The sequence below is a fragment of the Lepisma saccharinum genome, chromosome 20, assembly GCF_977018435.1.
Source record: "Lepisma saccharinum chromosome 20, izLepSacc3.1, whole genome shotgun sequence".
Classification (NCBI taxonomy): Eukaryota; Metazoa; Arthropoda; class Insecta; order Zygentoma; family Lepismatidae; genus Lepisma; species Lepisma saccharinum.
In genome coordinates this window covers 16,233,228-16,254,673 of record NC_139248.1, presented here as the reverse complement: position 1 = coordinate 16,254,673, position 21,446 = coordinate 16,233,228, and the positions used below count along the sequence as shown (strand labels likewise).

Sequence of the window (21,446 nt, the reverse complement as noted above, 5' to 3'; positions counted from 1 at the left end):
TTATTTTTCTTTTCTTTTTAATGTGTAAGTCTGTACGATTGATCGATTGATTTGCTTTATTTTACTTCACTTCTTGTGCCACTTTTGGCTAATTTGCGAAGATGTGGATGACTGAAGATGTGATGAAATTGATGAATGGACACTTACAAACATTCATGCCCAGGCCAGGATTCGAACCCAGGACCCCTGGTAAGTTTGTACGAGTGGTAAGCTGTGCAATACTTGCAATTATTTGTTTGCATTTAATAAATAGTACGTCAAGAAAACAAACTTATTGCCTCCCTATGTCATAAGATGCACCACAAATAATGGGGTGTTTCACTTATAGAACAGTACCATAAAACCTGATATGAACATTTTAAAATAGAACTCCTGTAGATTGGTATGAAATATACTTATGTACTAATAATTATAAATATGTATTCTGAACTATAAAATTTACAATGTCCAAACACTGTTTAATGCCTTGTTTAATTTTAACATGTTCGAGGGGAAGTAAAAAATTATCCGCACTTTCACCACAACTTTCTTTAGGTTGACCACACTGCCTTCAGTGCTCATGTGCTGGAAGGTGGTACACTTGTGGTTGCGTGGCCGAGGTTTCATATTAATGGCTCCATTTGTCTTTCTTTTGTAACAGAGTAAACATGGCCTTGCACCAAGGTAGAACAGAGATCAGTGATCTGAAGCTTGTTGTAGACCAGTGGTTCACAAACTTTTTTTCTCATTGTACCCTTTGTCGTAACTCAACGTCTAATGTACCCCCACCATAGGTGTCCTCTGAATAGTGGGTTTTGGGGTATTTTTTTGGCTGCCTGATTGGTGGGGTGTTTTTTATATGTTCCGGGGCAGTACAGCAAAATGGCATTCGAGCTGTATGTTGTAAGATATTAGAATCCTACGTTTATTATTTTATTGGGTTTCCTACATTTACAAACGTTATGATAAGTTACCAAAATATAAATATGAACACATGTATGCTAAGAAGTACATAAAAAAACATTAATTTTCATATATTTTACCAAGAATTGTTGAATTTCTTCAACTTCAATTTTCTTATTTTTGGACTATTTGTCTTCACACTAAAAACAATTGTTAATTCATGTAACGTTTTGATTAATTTTCACTATGTTTTGTGCAGTTCTGACATTTCATCACATTTTCTCATATCTTTGTCATGTTTAACTTTTGGACACTACTGTAGTTACAAAAATTATAATAATATATTTTCACTTGCTATTTAATAACAGATAATACCTCTGGAAAAATATGATAAACAAACTCTAAATCAGGATATGGACTGTATTTTATGCTCAGAATCTCCGTGGCGACCATCTTGGATTCCAGACGCCATGTACCTTCTCTTGACACATTGTCCAGCAAAACACCTAGTATCATACTTATGATTGCATGCCTCATAATGAAGGCATCCTCCATATACATGTCTTCCCTTCATTCAAAAACCAACGAACCTACAAATGATCAAAATGACTTCTGAATGAGATAAGGAGACATGCTCGATTTTCTTTGTTAATGTCTTCAGAGGCAGCCATCTTTCATGTATAACGTCACACAGGCCATGCACGACATTAGTAGGCATCAACAAAGTATGACAGGCAGTAATATTTTTGCCCTTTATATGCCGGAATGTCAAGTAATGTGTAAAATATTGCTTAGAATCCTTGCAGAAAGGGTACGGAATTCTTTCACTGGATATATATCCGTAACAGTGCAAGATATGAGAAAAACTGCAAGAATATTTTGTGTTCCGGTTGTAATTCTGAACAAAATATGTCTCTATACAAAATTGTCAAAAACCAATATTAAAGGAGTTATGATCGATTTCATTTGTTGGTGCATGGTGAAGCGATGGCCATCTTGAATTTATGGGCCCCTAGAAATCTTCGGCCCGGTATGCCAGATGTCTACCCAAGATTTTTTTCCTTTCTTTAGGCATGCCCTAACAGGATCAAAAGAGATAACTCGTCCACCTCAAAATTCCTTCGGGTCTTATGGCCAGGGACTGGATTAACAACAAAGTCAACAAGCAAAACTTATGGAGTATATTAAACTTCGGTTTACTATACTCCACAAGTTTTACTTGTTGACTGAATTGACTTGGTTTAATACCCTCTATGTGCACTGTGCATATTTTTTTCCATACAAATTCCTCCAACCCTAATGATTATTAGAGAAATAACTTTAAATGCACGACATAAATATTTAAATTCAACTCATTAGCAGAATAAGAAATTCTCACAGATTAGGAGGGGTGCTACGATGCTGGGGGTCCAATGTTTGAATCTCAACCTCAGCATGGATGTTCATTGAGAGTGCCCTATCACAAATTATCATGTCACCCTCATCTTCATTGTCGTGATTAACCAAAAGTGGCAGAAGAGTGATAACAAATCAAGAAATTCTCACAGACTTTACATAAAATAAAATTGTAATGTCCATGCCAATCAATACCTTAACAGGTTAATACTGGAATGCTGCTTCATCTTCAGTAGGCACAGAGCTTCAATGGAGATATCCTCCCTCGTTGTGGTCCATATTTATGAGAGTAACACTGTGGATTGCTGAAAAAAAAATAATGTTCATTATTGAAATTAGCTTGACATCGAGGTTCACAGAGTAATGTCAGTGGATAACATAAAAACAGATAAAATTGCTCAATATATATATGCGATTATAATACAGGGTGACACATATTGTATCTACCAATTTGAGTTGGCAATCCTGCCAGAATGCACGTGTGCATGCACAGCATTCATGGAAAGTTTGGAGTCAGGCAATTAGTATACCATGGAGCGTTGGCCAGTGCAGACACAGATTGCGTCGGTGGAACGAGGATCGCCATGCACCTGTTCCAGACACACAGCACTCTGAGGTGGGTTACACATTGGAGAGCCCCACGAGTAATGTATATTTTTATTTCATTAACATATAAAGCTATTGCAAGCATTTGCATCTTTCCATTGTCATTTGAGGTTGGTAGATACAACACGTGGACTCCTGTACAATGAATCTTCTTTCGAAAGTATATTTCTAGAAAAATTTACTTTCGGTTCCCAGAACTTTTGCAAGGCCACACTACCTAGTAGGCGCCAGTTTCATTTTCCTCATATGGCCAAAGAAAACCATAAATCTAACTAATATAAAGCTACACATTTTATAATGTGATCTTTATTTATTAACACAAGATTCAATTAAAAAATGATTAATTCCTGCACCAGAGTGTTCATCCAAGTCTCATCCAGTACAAGCAAAACGATTTTTCTTTTTCGAATCTAATCCTTACCTTGGATTTGATGGCATCTTGAATTTGAGTATATATGTATAAATATACCACAGCATTAGTGTAATACAGAATGGGAGTATTTTCCAATCTCAATAATCTAGTTTCTTTTCCTTGATGTTTTACCAAAATATCGCTGTTGATAAAAACACCCTGAACAAAATTTTACTACATGGTAATTTTCTAATAAAGTACAGGTATGTTCATCTGTGCACCTTTAATCAAAGTATTTTTTCCCCTCAAAAGCAGAAGCAAATTTGATGAAGCCTTGGATTCGAAGAAATATGTTTGCTTCTTTTACTTTGCATTTGTGTCACTTTTGGACAGTGGCAAATATGGGGATGAATAATGATATGATGGAATTGATGAAAGGACACTCAGAAAGAGCACCCATGTTCAGGCTGGGACTCCAACCTGGGACCCCTGGCATCATTGCATGCCATGCTAACCACTCCACCAGGGAGACCAAAGCTCAGTAGGATAATAATTTTTCCATTTCACCCATAAAACTGCTATTTCCAAACCCATCAAGTGTGTTACAATACCTCTGTTTATCACAAACTGTGCCTTAGAATGGCAATAATTACAAACTGGTTGACTGCAGGGTCATACCAAACGGTCCGTCCAGCTCTGGTTGCTTGACCATTTTTTTAAAATTTCATTTTTTAGTTGCTTTTGTAACAAAATCAAGTCATCATGGTAACCAACAGAGACTATAAATTTGGTTACCTTTTCTTTATAATCTGCACCTATCACTTACTCATTATTTTTTTTTTAAAAAAAGGTAATTGAAATTTCCTCAACTGAACTTTTGTGAAAAATAAATATTTTTGAACTGGATTTGAAAATTCAGGAGCCAGACGAATGACTCCACTAAGGAGTCGAAAGCACAACACAAACCAATTTTACTGCCTATTTTATCATGCTGTTTTTGTATTTTGTATTGTAAACATAGTAAGTAATGTTACTTCCCTCAGGTAGCCAGCAAAATGCAGTAACAAATGCAAAAAATCACAAATTGCTGCATTTATTATTTTTAATATTTAGTGTTTCTTTTCTGCCACTTATATCCCTAGGGACTTTGGTGACGAGATCGAAAGTCGACCACTTAATGAGCTTGGCCACCAATTGAGATCATGAATACAAAAATAGTGACTTTAAATTTAGAAAATCAGACCAAGATGAAAAGCTGACTTTACTGACAATTTTCCACCCCTGATGCCACCTCAATTACCATCTCATATAAAATCTCGTAAAGAAAAGTTACTCAGTTTGAATATGTTTCAATCACTTTTCAACATTAGGTAAAATAACGTGTGAAGAATACCATGAAACCACAAGTAAAAGAGAAGGTATCCTTGAAAAAATTAATTATTTTGCAAGGATTATGAAAATTACGTTGTTTATGAATGTTTTCATTTGTTTTTAGTTCGCGGTAATGTTTTATTGTGAAGTAAAGTGGGTCTGTTACCAAGGCATGTAGCAGAACAACCTGAAGGCTTCGTACAAGTGAATATAGCACCCCCAACACCATATTCCAGAAAAGCAGCAGAGAGGGCATTACCTACCGTTTCATATATGTATTCTAAAATAAAGTAAATCGAACATGAAGGATTCAAAACTTATCAAACCAAAATAAAAGTGATTATTGTTAGGAGTGTTAGATTTGTTGGTGTTAAAAATTTTATGTCGTTAGGTTAGAACTGTGAAGTTTGATAACGTGCTCTTTTGCTATTTTGAGTGTGCATACAACTGGTTCCTACTAATAAAAAGCAGCGAAAGTACTCAGAGATGGAAAGTTTTTACTGACCCGGGTCATATTTTAGGATCAAATATCTCCATTGTTTGATTTTCCACACATGTAACTAATTTTATATTACTTAAAATATCGAAATCTGTTAATTAAAAATATTCAATATAATTCTTGAGGGGGTTCAGTGGGTCAATGGCCCCAAAGAGAATACTTACTTCGAACTTACTTCCTTCTCGCTTAATTTTGAACCAAAACCAAGACATCCTCATTAGGGGCAGTTCTTGCCAAAGGAGTTGTATCAGCAGGATAAACCAGAAGATCGACGAAGACACTGAGGAGAAAAAAATTAATTACTAATTTACTACATTATGAATTTGAGTACTTTGCTTCTGAGATAACAGAAATAAACCTACTACTTGAGTATTAACGCAAGACTGTGCAAGCTTTAATAAAAAACTTTCCATGACTGTAAATCACAGCTGAAGCTCTGGCTGACTGTCCGCATAAACAGAGCCACTGCATTTGAAAATAAATGTATATGTTAGAGTAATTGGTAACAGTTCCATAGATCGAAGACACATTAAAATCTGATATTTTTGTGTTTCGCATGGTTCGTACTTACCAATTGTGTATTGCGGAACATAGTTCAAGGTGCCATTATGGTTTTTACACGAAAACAAACACAATTTTTCACATTCTGGGTGCTTTTTTTTATCCCTTTCTTCGCTTCCGGAACACACAATATGGCGGGCATATCTTGACTCACGTTGTGGGTGTGCAGTTTCAACCTTCTGCACCGAAAAATACCTTCTATCGTGTTAGTCACTGGTTGGAATTATACATTACGCACGGTAGCTGACGGATAGCCCCATGAACCATTCACGGATAGCCCCACGAACCATTTCCGATAAGGTTAGGTTAGGTTACGTTAGGCAAGCATAGTAAAAAAAAGGGGGGTTGAAACACTGACAGGGGCTTACGTCATAAAACGTACGCAGCATCCAGTTGTCGTAGGGCAAGCAAATGAAAGCAATGGCAATTTTGCGTCGGTGAGATATTTCTCTTGAAAAATACATGATTTCTCGGTCAAATATATTCCACGATGTAAGAAAATACCTAGACGAACGTTGTAAACCTTGGAGAAACTCATTTCCGTAACTAATTTCTTGTGTAAAATTGAAGAAATGTGTCTCCGATGTATGAAACTGTTACCAGAGTAATTTCCTGTTTGGTTGTGATGATGTTTCAGTTCTTCAAATGGCCAGTCAACAGCACAATGTGACATGGATTTACATCATGTGACAATCAACATCAAGGCATTGTGCTTGCGACTAAAAACAAGCATGGCCAAACTTCTTGTATCTATTGAAAGTAGTGAATTCTCCCCATTAACTTTTGAGCGAAGTTGACATATTTTAACAATACGTATATAAAAATAAACGATGCAACAACAGCATGATTACCGACTTGCAACATGCTGCGAAGGGTCACCCGAATGTATCCCTTCCTGTGTATAAATAAAAGCTCACTTTACGTAGCTTCACGAGTTTTATTAACTTATCGTTATTTCACAATATAATGTGATTAGTTTTATATCAATAAACAATACAATTTTAATACATACCAAATTGGTAATCATCAACCAGCGAAAGTAGTTGAAACTCGGCGCCATCTTTAAAATACCAGTGTTGCCACAACCTGACTGAGGGTACAATTTCCTGTTAAGAAGGGGCAAAATTTCCCTTTCTGGACGAATATTTCCCTTCATACAATTTAATAATGATTTATAACAACTAATAATTTTTGTTATCAGTGGTGGTGGTAGTAGTAGTAGTAGTAGAATTTTCTAATACTAATAAGAATAATGTTGTCCCGGGTTCGAATCCCGTCTTGGACATGGATGTTTGCGAGTGTCTATTCATCAATTTCATCATATCATCCCTCATCCCCATCTTCGCAAATTAGTCAAAGGTGGCACAAGAAGCGAAGTAAAATTAAGCAAATCAATAATAATAATAATGTTATAATAACAATATTATTATAACATTATTATTATTATTGGTACGTTTATCCTGGTACTCGCCCCCACAGACAAAAATTCGTGGTTTCGCCTCTGACGGACACTTCTGGGTTGCAACAATTTCATTGAAAGTCAATGGAATCGTTACAATCCAGAACTATCCGTGACTGTACATGATTTGAAACTTGATCAGATTTCAAATTAATCGATCTTTCTCATCATTACAGGAAAGCGACGTACAATAAACATAACAGAAATATAAATAGACATAGGCTTCTACTCAAACAAGAAAAAAAAGGGACGAATCTGAACTAACATTGAGTCTGATGCCTTCAAATTTTCCTAAAATTGTGGTATTTCTAATCGAATTTCCGTTTTCGCTTTGTTATTTAGTGCCACTTTTGGCTAATCGCGACGATGGGGATGAGCAATGATTGATTGATTGAGTTGTTGTTCTAAGTCTACTTTATGCACAGTAAGACTAATTGGGACTGGACCAACAGTTTAAAGTGGGATCCGAATCACTATGTGCCTCCACCGGGAATCGAACCCAGGACCTTTTAATTACAAAGGTGAATGATATGGACGTCTGGGGTCGTAGCGCGCTGTGCTGACCACTCCGCTATGGAGGTCGGCTGTAAGTGTATGGAACTTCTCGGAAATTATTAGTTTTTATTCCAGAAATGGAAAAGCAATCACTTAACATTAGACAGTGGCGTGCCCAAAGGGGTGTGTGGGGCACCACAACCCTCCTTTTAGCCCAGCATTCCTAAAAAGAGGAAGGAAAAGATGGCAAACGTATCTCCCCCTTCGAAAATCCTGGACACGCCACTCACCCTAAAACACTAACCCGTCGTAATTTTAGCGAACTCAAATGTTTTGAAATGTTTTTCTGCAGGCTGCCCTTACGGTTCTCCTTCCCCTATCTCTCTCTAGCTCACTTCTATTTCTTCCTCTATTCTCCCGTATCTTGCTTCTCTCTCTTCTACACTCGCTCTCTCTCGGTCATTTATTCACTTTATTTTTCCCTTTTTTCTCTCTACATTATTTGATTTGTTTCCGTCTTCCTCTATCTCGTTCACTCTTTTGTTTTTACTTCTATATCTTCCTCTTCCCCCTCTCTATGTCCCTCACTCATTTATTTTCTCATTTTCTCTCTGTGTCTTTCTAAAATATTTAGCTTCTTCCACTTACTCCCCCTTTCTCTCACTCACTTTTTTGCTTCTTCTTCTTCCTGTTTCTCTCACTCTCCCCCTCTCTCTCTCTCTGTGTGTCAGTGTCAGTGGAAAAGAAAGAAGCAAAACAGAGAGGGGGAAGGGGCAAGAGTTAGAAGCAAAAAAACTGATCGAGAGAGACGGGGGTAGGTGGATGGAAACTAAGCGAAATAATGTAGAAAGACACAGAGAAACGGAAAGCATGCCAATGCTCTTCCTTTGGTTCACTGATTATATCCTCCCCCTCACTCTCTGTGTGTTATCGTTATTTTATTTGTCCCCTTTCCCCGCCTGTAATCCTCCCTTTTTCTCTATTTCTGTGTCCCTTTCCCTTATGTCTGTCTCTGTATTTTCTTCCCGATGGTAACAATCCTCCTCTCTCTGTTGTATTACCTGCTTTCGCTATTTCTCTTTTTGCCTTTAACTCTCTTTCTCTTCCTCTTTGTCTTTCTTCCTCGGCCGTTGTGTCCATATATATTCATTTCTTTCTTCCTCTCTCTTGTGCCATTTCCCTCTGCTTCTTTATTCACATCTTCCTCTTTTCTTTGTTTATATCTCTCCCTCTCTGCTACCATGTCTTTTCTCCTCCGCTTCTTGTTGCCTTATCAAGCTTGCAAAGTTCTTACTTACACTGCTATAAGTTCTTACCTTCTGTAACCCACTCAAATCTTTCTATCGCTCATTTTTTAAACATAACTTCTTGAAAAGGCAATCAATATAGGGAATGGTACTTGCAACTCACACTATTTGATCTTTCTATGTGTGAGTTGAGTTTTTGTTCGTAAGATCACCATCAACCGAACATTTAGTTTCTGGCCAAATAGTACAATCAACAACTAAGATAGCAGTAGGCAAATTGTCTTTCGCTATTTTCACTATTATTCAACATCCTGTGTTATATTAATCAGTTTCGTTTTGTTTTTTTCATGCTTGGAAATTTAGCTTTATTCTTGGTACTAGAATAGATGGGTATCGTACCCTTTAATTCTGCTTGAAGTGCTCTGAATTAAATCCGAACCTTGTGATGCCTCCCTTTGATGTTTATTTCGTTCCTGCTTTATTTTTCTTTTTTCGTCTCGCATGCCTTCGAGGTACAGAAGCTCCTGCAGAATACCGCTTCGGTTTGGATGACGTCACGGGACCAGAGCGATTCCATTGGCTGGAGCACTCCCTCCCCCTCCGAGCCAGGGGGAAGCTTGCATTTGGATGAAGCTATACGTGCAAAGCGTTTCGAAAACTACCATTCCACCAAAGGTGGTGGATAGACGTAACAAGTCGTGAACGAGTTCTGTGTATGAGTGTGTGTTCTTGTGATTGTGAAGGGTGTGTTGTAATATTCGTACATTGCTAGTGCTACACTCAAACCACATCAGCGATAACGATCTTCCTAATCTGATATTGAAACCACACGTCAGTTTCTTGAAAACAAGCTTATTTTTTATGCAGCGGAATATGGATCGATGTTTTATTCAAACTTCCACGGGCTGCATATATAATCTGTGAACTTCTATCTCGTACCTATAATGTGCAAGGGCATTTCAAACTTACTGAACATTGCACGATTCACATAATGCTGTAGATTAGAACAGTGTTTCGAAGAAGTTAACGTTACAAGAACACTCAGTTATCGCGATCTTGAACATTTAGGATGAGGGACAGAAGTTATAGAAGTGCTGATTGTGATATCGAAGATTTTTTAATATCAGAGGTAAGTCCATATGTTGCTCATCATTACGTGGCTTAGCAAATACAAAAGTTTGCGTTACTGCTCACAGGCGTACCGGTGTCTTAAATTGCTTCTACAAAACTTCTGTATGTAAACATTTCTGTAACCCAAACATAATTTTGTCTTACCACGGCACAAGATTATTAGCTACATTGACCTTTGCTAATGTTATACTATACTTAATTTAATTTCGCCTACAAATGTTCTTCGCAACTTGACTTTTAAATAGGTTTACAATAATACTGAACCGGTAGTAATCTAATCTTTATAACAGAGCTTACATTCATGTTTGTGGTCTGATGATAACTAGATTTACATTTTAACTTTTGTACAAAACGATTATACATTGCAGGGATATTTGTGTAGAGACATTTTTCATACAATTTAAATTAAGGTCTCAGTGTTTTTTTGGCCACGACAACTTGGAGATTGGTGTACGAATATGGCTGGTATGCCGGCGCAGTGCAACGTGTATCAAATGGTTAGTTATATATGTTTTATATTTTCAAAACATTCCAAATATCTCACTTTTCTAATTTTGTGGACCTTTTTCTGAAGCAATTTACCCCCAACGTAACCTCCTATGCAGCCCCCTCTCCTAAATGCGGACCTATCGGTATGTTTGCTTTTAGACTTTCATAAGCTTTCACATTATCACTGATCCATTCACATCGTGATGATAAATATCGATAAATGCAACAAAATAAACAAACTGGGCACTGATGAAATATAAAATCGGGATTTTGTGTAATATTTTTTCCACTGCCAAACGAAGTAAACTTCCATGATTAAAACGTAAACGTGTTATGATGAGAACGCACGAATTGTTAGTATTTTGTATTATCTTGATATGCGACACTATAAACGCAGAAATCAACGCAGGAAAAGGGTGGTTTTGAAATCAATAAATATCTAGGACTAGAATTACAGTTACAAGTAGAACCAAAAGTCAATGATTATCAAAGAAACAGTAAAGAATTTCGAACGCCTCGAAGTACATATAAGCTGAAAGCACAGTCTTGTTTTTAGCTCGTGTAGATTGTATTGTCAGCTCTTCAAGAATTGATTGATTGAATTGTTGTTTTAAGTTCACTTTATGCACAGATGGGCTAATCGGGACTGGACCTACAGTTTAAAGTGGTATCCGAATCACTATGTGCCTACACCGGGTATCAAACCCGGGATTCCTTGATTACAAGGCGACGACGTTGCTACTACGCAATCGGAGGGGAGGGGGGGCTAGCTCTTGAAGTAGATAAATGCATAGTAGATCCCTACATTGAAAGGTTCAATTCAATTAAATATGTTCAGCTACTAAAGATCAAATTTTCATTAATAATATTATTTGTAAGAGTGACAGACAATATCAAGCACCTATCTCTCGTTTTCATGTGAGCAAATTTCTTTCTGCCGGTGGTGGGGATCGCACTTACGACCGGGAGCCGCCCAAGACAAAATTTTCGTCCGGGCGAGGTGGATTTTTAGCCCCATCCCCCCGAACTTTGCACTTTCCTCCAATAAGAGAAACATGACCACGTTATATATTTACGGTTCCAATGAAACATAATAGCCTTATTTTTTTTTAAAAAAAATATTTTAAGTGTTTACTGTTTAAAGAACATGTTTATTGTAGGTATCTGTTTATTTAATACCTACATAATGAAATCAAAATGACAGAAATCTCTTAGCTTGAATTGCCACGTGATTTTGCAATGTACTTATGTCACGGTAACTTGAATTCATTCTTGTCTAGAAAATTCCGTTTGTTTTTATAACAAATAGCCGCAATTATATAATCATATATACATGGTTTTGGTGTCACTGAAAGGGATCGCCCCGGGTCCTTAAGCCGCCCCGCCCACGACGGACCTGAAATTTGCTCCAAATGCAGGGATTGAGGGGGGGGAGTGCGTGGTGTGCCAATTTTTTTTATGAATAGGAGAATATTGTAATAATTCGAAATATTAAAACATATGAAGTAGAGAGAGAATTTATAGTGGTAAAGTATATTTGAAGTAATTATGCATTTTGGGAGAGGAAATAATATCACTAAGTGTACTGTGTATAGTAACAGATAATGCATTAATAGTATTGTGAAAGAGTGAGTCGAATAAAGTGAAAGGACTTTTATGTCTAAATAATGTGTGTAAAGGGGAATTTATGCTTCGTTCTTCTACATCCCTTGTTGGGTTAAACGTGACGATGAATGATAGAACAGTTGGAATGAATGGTGGGACAAACACTAAAAAAACCGTTGTTGCCTTGGCCAGGTTTTGAACCTGAAACTTCGGAGTTCGCAGCGAAATACGCTAACCAATATTTTTCTAAAATATATATTTAAAAATATTATGTCTTGGCACCATGCTGCAATATGTGCGATAAGGCAGGGGGATCAACGTAATTCATTTACTTCAGCTGGTTCCAAGTCACTTTTGCTACTAGGTGCACCATATTTATTCCATTAGATAAATAAAATGAAGGATTTAGGTGGGCAGGTACAGTCAAGTGTTCAGTTCAGTAAAGCTACAAGAATTAACTTTCAGTAATAGACCACGGGTACTGATTACGATAGGATTCTCTTCTTTGTTAACTGAATATACATTTTCAGCCATTTTACAGATTTCTTTGCGCAGCAAACAAAATGACACGAGTTGAATGAAAAGACAAAGTTACAACACACGCAGATAACCACAGAGTGTCAAATAAATGCGTTTTAAACAAGCATAAAGAGCATGTTTAAAACTCCGTTTTAAACATCCCAACCCTGCCTGGCTTCAAGCCACCAACCAACGCTAGTCTTTTATAATATTTCGTTTCCTGTCTGCAATGCGTATCTCCAAAGAGAAAAGAGAGTAAAGCGTCGTAATTATTAGATACGAATAGGAACAATGACCTATCCTCCACCTTGGGGAAGAAGTGGGGAATTAAATGGTCAATTCTCGAAATTCAAGCCCTGATGGGCATCTAAAAAGCCTTCATGGCGTCACAGGAGGAGGGAGGGGGAGGCATTTCCGCCCGCGAATGCATGACCATGACCTTGGAATGCTTCCAGCAAGGAGTTTGATAGATGCTTATACACCGGTGAACTTCCTCTCCTAGTCCAAATAAAGCTAAGACATGAAGCATGTAGTGGATACTGTTAAAGTATCCGCATGAAAGCCAGGGACGTTGATGGTTTGATTTGTCTTTTTAATTCGCCTTTCTGCCACTTTTGAGTAATCGCGTAGATGAGGATGAGTGATGATATTATGAAGTTAAGTACACTCACAAAGAACACCCATGCCAGGCCGGAATTCGAATCCAGGACCCCCATGGCACCACTCTGCCACGGATCCAGAGACGTATCTAGATCCATATTTCGGCAAGGGTACGCGTACGAACCAAGTAATAATAATAACAACAACAATACAGATTATAATAATTGATCGATAAGACTAATAGGTGTATTACTAATAATATTATAAAATTAGGTACATTAATAATAGTTATTGTTATTATTACATAAACAGGTAAAAATATGATATATGAACAGAGATATAACAGTACCTATTCATTATCTAGCGTATGTCTAGTTAAAATCACAAAAAAATGTATATAAACAGCTGTCGTACCAAATAAATCAATGCCAATAGCAATTTTAAGTGGATTATTTATTGAATACATTCGGCTGATGAAAAGCAAACTCTCTCCCTGTTCATTATTTTATGAGTATTATTAGTAGCAATGACTGGTATGCATGAATTTTCGCAGGGAATATCAAGGAGGCAAAGCTGTATAATCACACAATCTATTCCACTTCAAATTATACAGCAGTAAACAAGTATTTTGCTTATTTAATTTTGGACTTGGTAAGTTCTTAATGGGATCTAGACCCCCCCCCCCCACTAAATATGTCTATGATGAAAGTACAAGTAGAAGTTTGAATTGTGAAGATCAAAAATTCCTTGCTAGACAGTGTTCTGGGGATCAGGGAATTCCCATCGATTTTATTTCCCAGACACTACATTTCTAAATTCGTTCCTAACATGGGGAAAGAAAATTGGAATTTTTAACATATTAGCTTTCATTAAATCTACATTAAATTGCCTAACCTTCCACACTTCTTGTTATTTGTAGTGGAACAATTTGAGAGCTACACTGCTTAAAAATGTATCTGAAAGTGGAGGAAGATACACCTCCCTCAACAATTGCTTGAAATCGAAAATCAGTGGTAGGATTGAATTGTAGATTGAACACCGTCCTAGAATATTAAATTGTAGATTTAACACAGCGCCACAATATTTAGCTGTAGATTGAACATAATGTCAATTTAATTGTGGATTGAAAATTGTGTAGCAATATTTAACCATAGATTGATCTCAGTGCCACAATATTTGATCGCAGACTGAACACCGTGTCTACAATATTGAACTGCAGATTGGACACTGTTCAAGAATATAATTATAAATTGAAGCCAATGCAACTGAAATGTGAATTGAACACCGTGTTACAATATGTAATTGTAGAGTGAACATAGTGCCACAATATTATATTGTAGATTTAACACAGTGCAAAAAAAAATATGTAAAAGTAAAGTAAATACAATATTACATTATTCAGTTGCTAAAATATTTACTCGCAGATTGAACACAGTGCTAAAATGTTTAATTGTGGAGTGAACACCGTAGTAGGGTGTTTCGTTTGAGTTTGAAACCTCCTTCCCTAATTTCGAAACCGTTTTTATGCTAGAGTAAATATTTGATCGTACCGTCAAGTACTGAAGCATCTGATATTTAACAGATATAAGCTGGCTGTGTTTCTAAACATCTTTGTGCATAATGTGGCTGTATGCATGGACGTCCGCAGGATTTTTCCGGTGGGGGGGGGGGGGCAAAGGAGGCATATTTTTCTCCCCTTCCGGACGTCCATGGCTGTGTTATGGTCGAAGTACGAGGAAATTGGGCGAGAAGTCACCACATTAGTGCCCCTCCTAATGAAAAACATTTGTGCTAGATATTCGCTCATCTGGTGGATGTCTCTTTCCCAAGGATTTAATAATATAGTAATAGTAATAAATTTGTAATGAAATGGGTTACTTTTATTGGTTTACAATAGTTAAAACTGTACAATAATAATCATTATCATAATTATTATTTTTTATCAGCAAGTTTGCTCCCTACAAAAGTTTCTGGTGACTTCCTTGGCCACACAAATTTACGAATGTGAGATCTTGTCACATATATCTTTTTACAATGTCTTTTTGAAGCACAGTTTTAGGAACCGTTGGTCTAGATGCTTGTCTTAGAAAATAGGTTTAGGTACCACGAAACAATCTTAGATACATAGACAACATCGAAGCAGACCACACAAAGATTAATGAAATGTCCTGGAACGAATTCAAAATTGGTAGTATATGATATCGCCTTCTCGAAAAGAGAAATTTCCAAAATCATGCTAAAGTTCAGCGTCACCCTAATGAAACAAGTCCATGCATAGCATTTGACCAACGCGACTGATTTGCATAACAAGACAGTTTCATAATTTCACGGAGGGGCGTTCGTTAGACTACTTGGAAAAAAAAAAAACTTCAGCCATACGCAGATGAGCTGCTCTATTTAGGCGAGTGCTTTCCTCCAATGAGATTCCATTAATCTTTGTAATATGCGAGGTGCCACTCAACGGTAACATGTGGGCATGGAGCTTGTCAAAACAGTGCCCGTAGGAACCCCCAAAGTTGCATCTCATCCTCTGTGGTTTTTTAATATAATGTTTTGTACTCATGCAAGAGGCAGAACCTTCGACAGTGTTTCGTCTCTTGTGGAAGCTGTTAGTCTTACAGCAGACGCACTAATTGCATGTGCGTTTTTATGAGTTCATGTCTTCAATGTTTCTCCAAATATCGTTTCAGTAACATTGTTGTAGGTCTGTATGTTGTTATACGACTATGAAAATCTGCCTAATCTTGTTTTGATGTTTTCAGTGGAGAGGTTTGCTTCGTGGAGTTAATGTTGAATATTTTGCATAAAACATGTGTAAATGCTTTGCAGAAGATGGTAATTGTGAATGCATATATAGTGTACTAAGTAACGGGATTTCCGTAATGATCCAATGAACATAGTTTGGGAGGAAATGGAGCTACCTGGGTGTAAGAATCTTGGAAGGAGAAGCTTGATTTTTAGTTCTGGAGGGAAAATAATGCTTTGTATTAACAATTTTGTTATTTCATTGTCATAGATTTGGATTATGTGCAGTATAGAGCAGTGTACAGCCAACAGCAAATATCATGGTACGCACAGTGTCAGTCCACCGATATTTTCATCCTTTGGGGGGGGGGGGTTCTACATCCTGTGTTGTTTTACGGAATGGAATTCTGCTGATTCGAAGCAGATATTCTCTACTTGTTGACGTTTCTATTTCAATTGATTATAATCAGATTGTGGAAAACCATAGGCGTGCGCAGACCATCCGATTAGGGGGGCAAAAACCTTGATTAAAGTTCAGTCGGGAAAGAAAAATGTCATTTTATGTCACTCTTTTAGTTTTATTGCATGTGTGTGTGTATATATATATATATATGACATTATTTATATACATTACATAATCAATTCATCCGGCCTATAACAAACCAAATGAAGAAAATTATATAAATTGTGTTTGAAATGTGCGCGCTCCTTTTCCTCCAAACCAAACTGTTATATAAAGTAAGAAATTGCGACCGAAGCGAGCAAGAAATTTTTTCGATCCAAATTTATATAAATTGAGGCGTAGAGGGATAACTCTCGCAGCCCTGTAGCTACTAGTAAAGCAGATATTGCGAGCGAAGCAAGCAAGTAAATTTTACGAGAATAAATTTTATTTGTATAACATTTGAGGTCGAGGAAGCAATTGCCTCTCTGTGACCCCCTCTCCTGCATATGGCGATAGCCAATAGCAGCGCACTGCAGCGGTGCCATGTCGAAATCTCACACGGAAAAGGCAGAGCGTGCTTGAGCGAAACGCTTGTCAAGGAGAGCATGGCAACGCCGCACGTCTGTGATTCGCTGGTGCTGTTCAGCCGTTCAAGGCCATATGCAAGTGATTTGACGCGCACTCTAGTCTTGTATTCTTTTACTTCAATTTTTGCCCCCCTAGAATTGATTTTCGTCCAAGATTGGGAAAAGGAAATGCCCCCTGCCCCCTTATGGTTGCTCCACTGAACCCCCTTCCCCAGTAGTTGCTTCGAACTTTCATCGGCTTGAAAATACTTCATTTTCTTTATGAGTATAATATCGTTTAATAACAGCAATAAGATTCATCTACACTACTTCCGTAAATTTCTAAAGTGAAAGTATAATAATATAGGGGTATGGAACGTCTGGATGGCAAGGATGGCCACACCTCCCCCTTCGAAAACGAATGTCAACCTGAAAGTATTTATTTTACACGTTTACAATTCAGTCATAGTAACTTGCATTAATGATTATGCGATAATTTCAAATTCAGGTGGTGTTTTTTTGAGGGGGCAACACTATTATCAGGGTAATATGCCCCATGGAAAAATACCTTGCTTTGCTTGTCCCCTCGTGAAAAAAAAAATCTGCGAACGTCCGTGATTAGGGAGGGCAACTGCTCCCCCGTGCGCAAGCCTAACATACTATTTTTTGTAGTTGTGTACATAATAGATTCCGCCAAAATATATAAGAGATTGATCTTATTAGCCTCAAGCTGTAGAGAGCTCATAGTTCATTGAGATATATCAACATTGAGTTAGGTCTTTATTTGTGATCAAGCGAGTGAAAAATTAACGTCTCACCGTAGATAGTGCCAAAATCGAATGGCCTGTCGAAATTGAATAGTCCACACTGGAGAGAGGAAGCGCCACAGATGTCCAATCTCTAACCCAATCACCATGGTAATTATTTAACAGCAGAACAGAATATATCCATTCTTCTTTTTCTTCCTCTAAGATCTCGTTATAGATGTGATGTTAACATTATGTACAACAATTACTGTAATTGATATGAATGTATTACAGTGATTATTACTCATGTGCACCATTACAGAGATGAAGTTGATCGAACTTTCGGGCATACGCAATTCACAACGATGACCGCTGAGTTGAGTTGGTGTTTTTAAGTCCACTTTATGCACACTATGGCTAATCGGACTGGACCTACAGTTTAAAGTGGGATCCGAACCACTATGTGCCTCCACCGGGTATCGAACCCGGGACCCCTCGATTACATGGCGACGATGCTGCCACTGGGAGGGGAGGCCACTGATAAATGTAGGAGACATAATATTTTAGGCGTATAGTTTGTTGAAATCTCATTCGATAAAATATGTTTTTTAGCAATGAGATGAAACATAGTTTCGTACATCAATGTGATCATTATAGGTTTGAAGTATTTACTAGTGCACCATGGTAATTGTATATTTTTTTTCTTCCAGACTGACGACGATGTGATGGCTGCAGAAGAGCTTGAAGACTTATTTGATCTTACCAAAAGTTTTGAAGATGGAGAAGTAGACGTTCAAGGCAAGTAACATTTTTCAGTGATCTATAATTAAGAGCCACGGATGCATGGCAGGACCTGGAAGTTGGGTGAGGGTTGCCATGTACATTTCTTAGAAAAAATGTAGGCCAAGTCCCGATTAACCTATTTATGCATAATGTGGGCTTTAAAAAATCAACAATTCATAAACATATTCAGAATCAAAGTGTACTCTATATAATTTCGTAACTAATTTATTAAGGTGATTTTTTAAACTGAGGGAAATCCTTTTTAATCGAAGGACTTGTCATTGAAAAGTTGGTATTGAAGTTTGCTCTCTCCGTAGAGTTAGGCAATACACATATTTTAAAGATATGATTTGGTAATTCTTCCCGGGAGATAATCAGAAAATTCTGCGCATTGCAAAACCAAAGTGCAAAGTATACGAAGCAGAAAAGGCACAAAGAATTCTCCCAGAAGGGGATAAAGTGGAGATTAGATCCCTCATTGCGTCAAAGGCCACGCAAAAAAGACCGTTGAGCACGTGAGACGAAGCAAAACAAAGCGACAAGCGGAAAAGAATGAAGCCATATCCCCATTCCGGGGCACATTACTTAAAAACGGACCGATCTGAAACGAATGTTTTGCTTCTTTTTCTCTTAGATTCCTAGTATATAGATATTGCAGATAAATACTTGACAGTGAGTTGATGTTAAAAGGAACGCATTAAAACGCAGTAAAGTCACTACAGCTTTCCCTCGCTGAACATGAGATTAACGAACCAAAATATTTAAAGGTATCTTAATTGTTGACCACGGTTCTTCCTGCTAAGGGTCGGTGAATATTGTCTTCTCCTCGCTGTTCCGTCCTTCCTGGTACAGACAAAAAAAAGAAAGGGGAAGAAATAGTGACAGAGGGTAAGGATATATTTTAGGTTCGCCAAAGACTTATAAGTGCATGAGGAAGAGGAAGAATGGTTAACGAAGGGAGGTGGAGAAAGAATAAGGGTTGGTAGGGTCTGGGAAGACGGTAGGAGAGGTTCTACCAAAAGGAATTTTTTCTTCAAAGGTTCGGCTACCCTTATGCCCTAGTTTTTGTTGGGTTCAAGGGCACGCGGAAGAACCCAGAAAGGAGTCTAGATTCTCATGAAACGTCTTTGGGCTGGTGAATTAAATTGACAAAAGATGGTCGCGAAACGCTACACTTCCTCGTCCGTATTTGTTTCACGATCTACTTCTTCTTCTTCCTTTCTTAAATCTAACGACAGTTGAACGCAGAAAAGGCAGTACTGTGCGCAAGACGGTGTCTGCCAACTGGGAAAACTATGTAAAAAATGTCTGAGAAAGCAGAAGAAAGATGGTCGGTTGGTGGTCATAATAAGACTCACACGATACAGGCCTTCCGATCGGAACTTCTTCAGACATATCTTTTAGAACCTCACGGAAAAAGTTTTATATCTGTGATGTAGTGTATAAAATGGCGAGGCCTAACAGGACGGTTGCTTACTTGTCCTCGTTTTATCCATTACGACCCACACATAAGAATAACATATGTAACATTATTCCTTTTAATTCGTTAAATTGACGTCGTTATTTGTCGTGATTACAGACATTACCAGATCGGAAAATGTATGTTCGTAGTTTAAGCCATTCCTGGCAAAGTATTGACACAAACTAATAACAAGCTTTGATAAGAACAAACAGAATATTACAGGCACAAATGTCATTGTTCGAAATATGTGTTGGAACTACATCAATTGCAAATGAAAATGCGCTACAATATCACTATACAGCCGCACCACTGACATTGAGAACATAACTTAGGCAAAGTAGACCTGGAGTTTGGAAATGAAAAGGCGACTTTTCATCACCCTGTACAGGCGTTTGTATCTTACAGATAACTTCACGAATAAATGTTGAATCACAAAATATCAGGTAAAATGCAAGGCAACTGTAATGGCCGCTAAGCGCCTTGTTCTATAAAATTTTCTCGGGTTCCCTTGTATAGTGGGATCCACTAGTATCTCGGCAAATTGTCCGTGACTATTTTCATAAATTTTTCTCTTACATCCTATGTGTTTTTGAGCGATATATTTTTATGTATGCTGGTGCAGAAGTTGTCAACAGCTTGTTTTGAGTTTGTTTTTTTTAATTCTTGAAGCTCTTACTGGATCATATAAAGTGCACGAACATGGTGATGGACAATTTGCACGGTGATACTCACGGATCCCACTGTACAAGGGAACTCGAGAATATTTAATAGAACAAGGCGCTTAGCGGCCATTAGAGTTGCCTTGCATTTTACCTGATATTTTGTGATTCAACATTTGTTCGAGAAGTTATCTGTAAGATACAAACGCCACGATCCGTTGGTTCGTTTCAATCTTCACCCGATGGACCCACCTCCCCCTTTTCTGCACGAACAATGCTGTATCTTACTAGGCTTATTATTTATTCTGAATGTGTTTTCTTGAATAAACCCTACCGGACCATCTTAGGCATTCAGTTTTGTACGGTCCGTGAGAGTTTGGAACCGGCGGCTAGAGGGCTCTGCCTGTTTTCGTCTCACACGGATTGGCAACTCAAAACACAATTTACGGCTGGGAAAAAAAAAGACTCACGCATAGATATCATGAGAAAGGAGGACTCGTAGGGACGACAAAACCTCCCCTCCTCCTTTTTCTCTTCCTTCAACGTCTCGGCAGAGAATTTTAAGGACAGAAAGATCGTTTTCGCCAAGTTTCGTACGTTTGTGTGAATAACAGAGAAAGGTAAAAGGGGACTGGATGAAAAATTCTCACGCTGCGATCGCCGCGCCAGTGCGAGTGAAAGTGGCAACAGCGCTCATCTTTTTTTTCTTCTTTCCTTTTCTTCCGGCTTCCCCGATTCGATTCTGCTGGAAAGGGGAGGTAAAGGTATATGAAGAGGAAACCAGGCTGACCTCTTGAATATGGTTCGCCCCTTTGAATATCTCCGTAGG

General features: G+C 37.8%; 2 protein-coding genes across 6 annotated transcripts in view; one reads left to right on the top strand and one right to left on the bottom strand.

The window, feature by feature from the left end:
- The window catches only part of LOC146003356 (uncharacterized), a 39,008-nt gene extending 30,145 nt beyond the window's left edge, over positions 1-8,863 (bottom strand). The window contains exons 1-4 of the mRNA XM_083141635.1: positions 8,682-8,863; positions 6,679-6,752; positions 5,270-5,385; positions 2,473-2,582 (exon numbers count right to left, since the gene is read on the bottom strand). Of these exons, the coding sequence (XP_082997761.1) occupies positions 2,559-2,582; positions 5,270-5,385; positions 6,679-6,752; positions 8,682-8,863 (396 nt within the window). The 3' untranslated portion in view covers positions 2,473-2,558. The remainder of the gene's footprint in view (positions 1-2,472; positions 2,583-5,269; positions 5,386-6,678; positions 6,753-8,681) is intronic.
- Positions 1-21,446, top strand: part of LOC146003744 (uncharacterized) — a 137,390-nt gene that overhangs the window by 106,820 nt on the left and 9,124 nt on the right. For 4 of the 5 annotated variants that reach the window (XM_083142144.1, XM_083142143.1, XM_083142142.1 and 1 more), the window contains one exon: positions 18,424-18,511. In XM_083142144.1, the coding sequence (XP_082998270.1) occupies positions 18,439-18,511 (73 nt within the window). In that variant the 5' untranslated portion in view covers positions 18,424-18,438. Of the gene's footprint in view, positions 1-9,504; positions 9,997-18,423; positions 18,512-21,446 lie in introns of those variants that run through there. The other variant, XM_083142140.1, reaches the window with a different exon arrangement.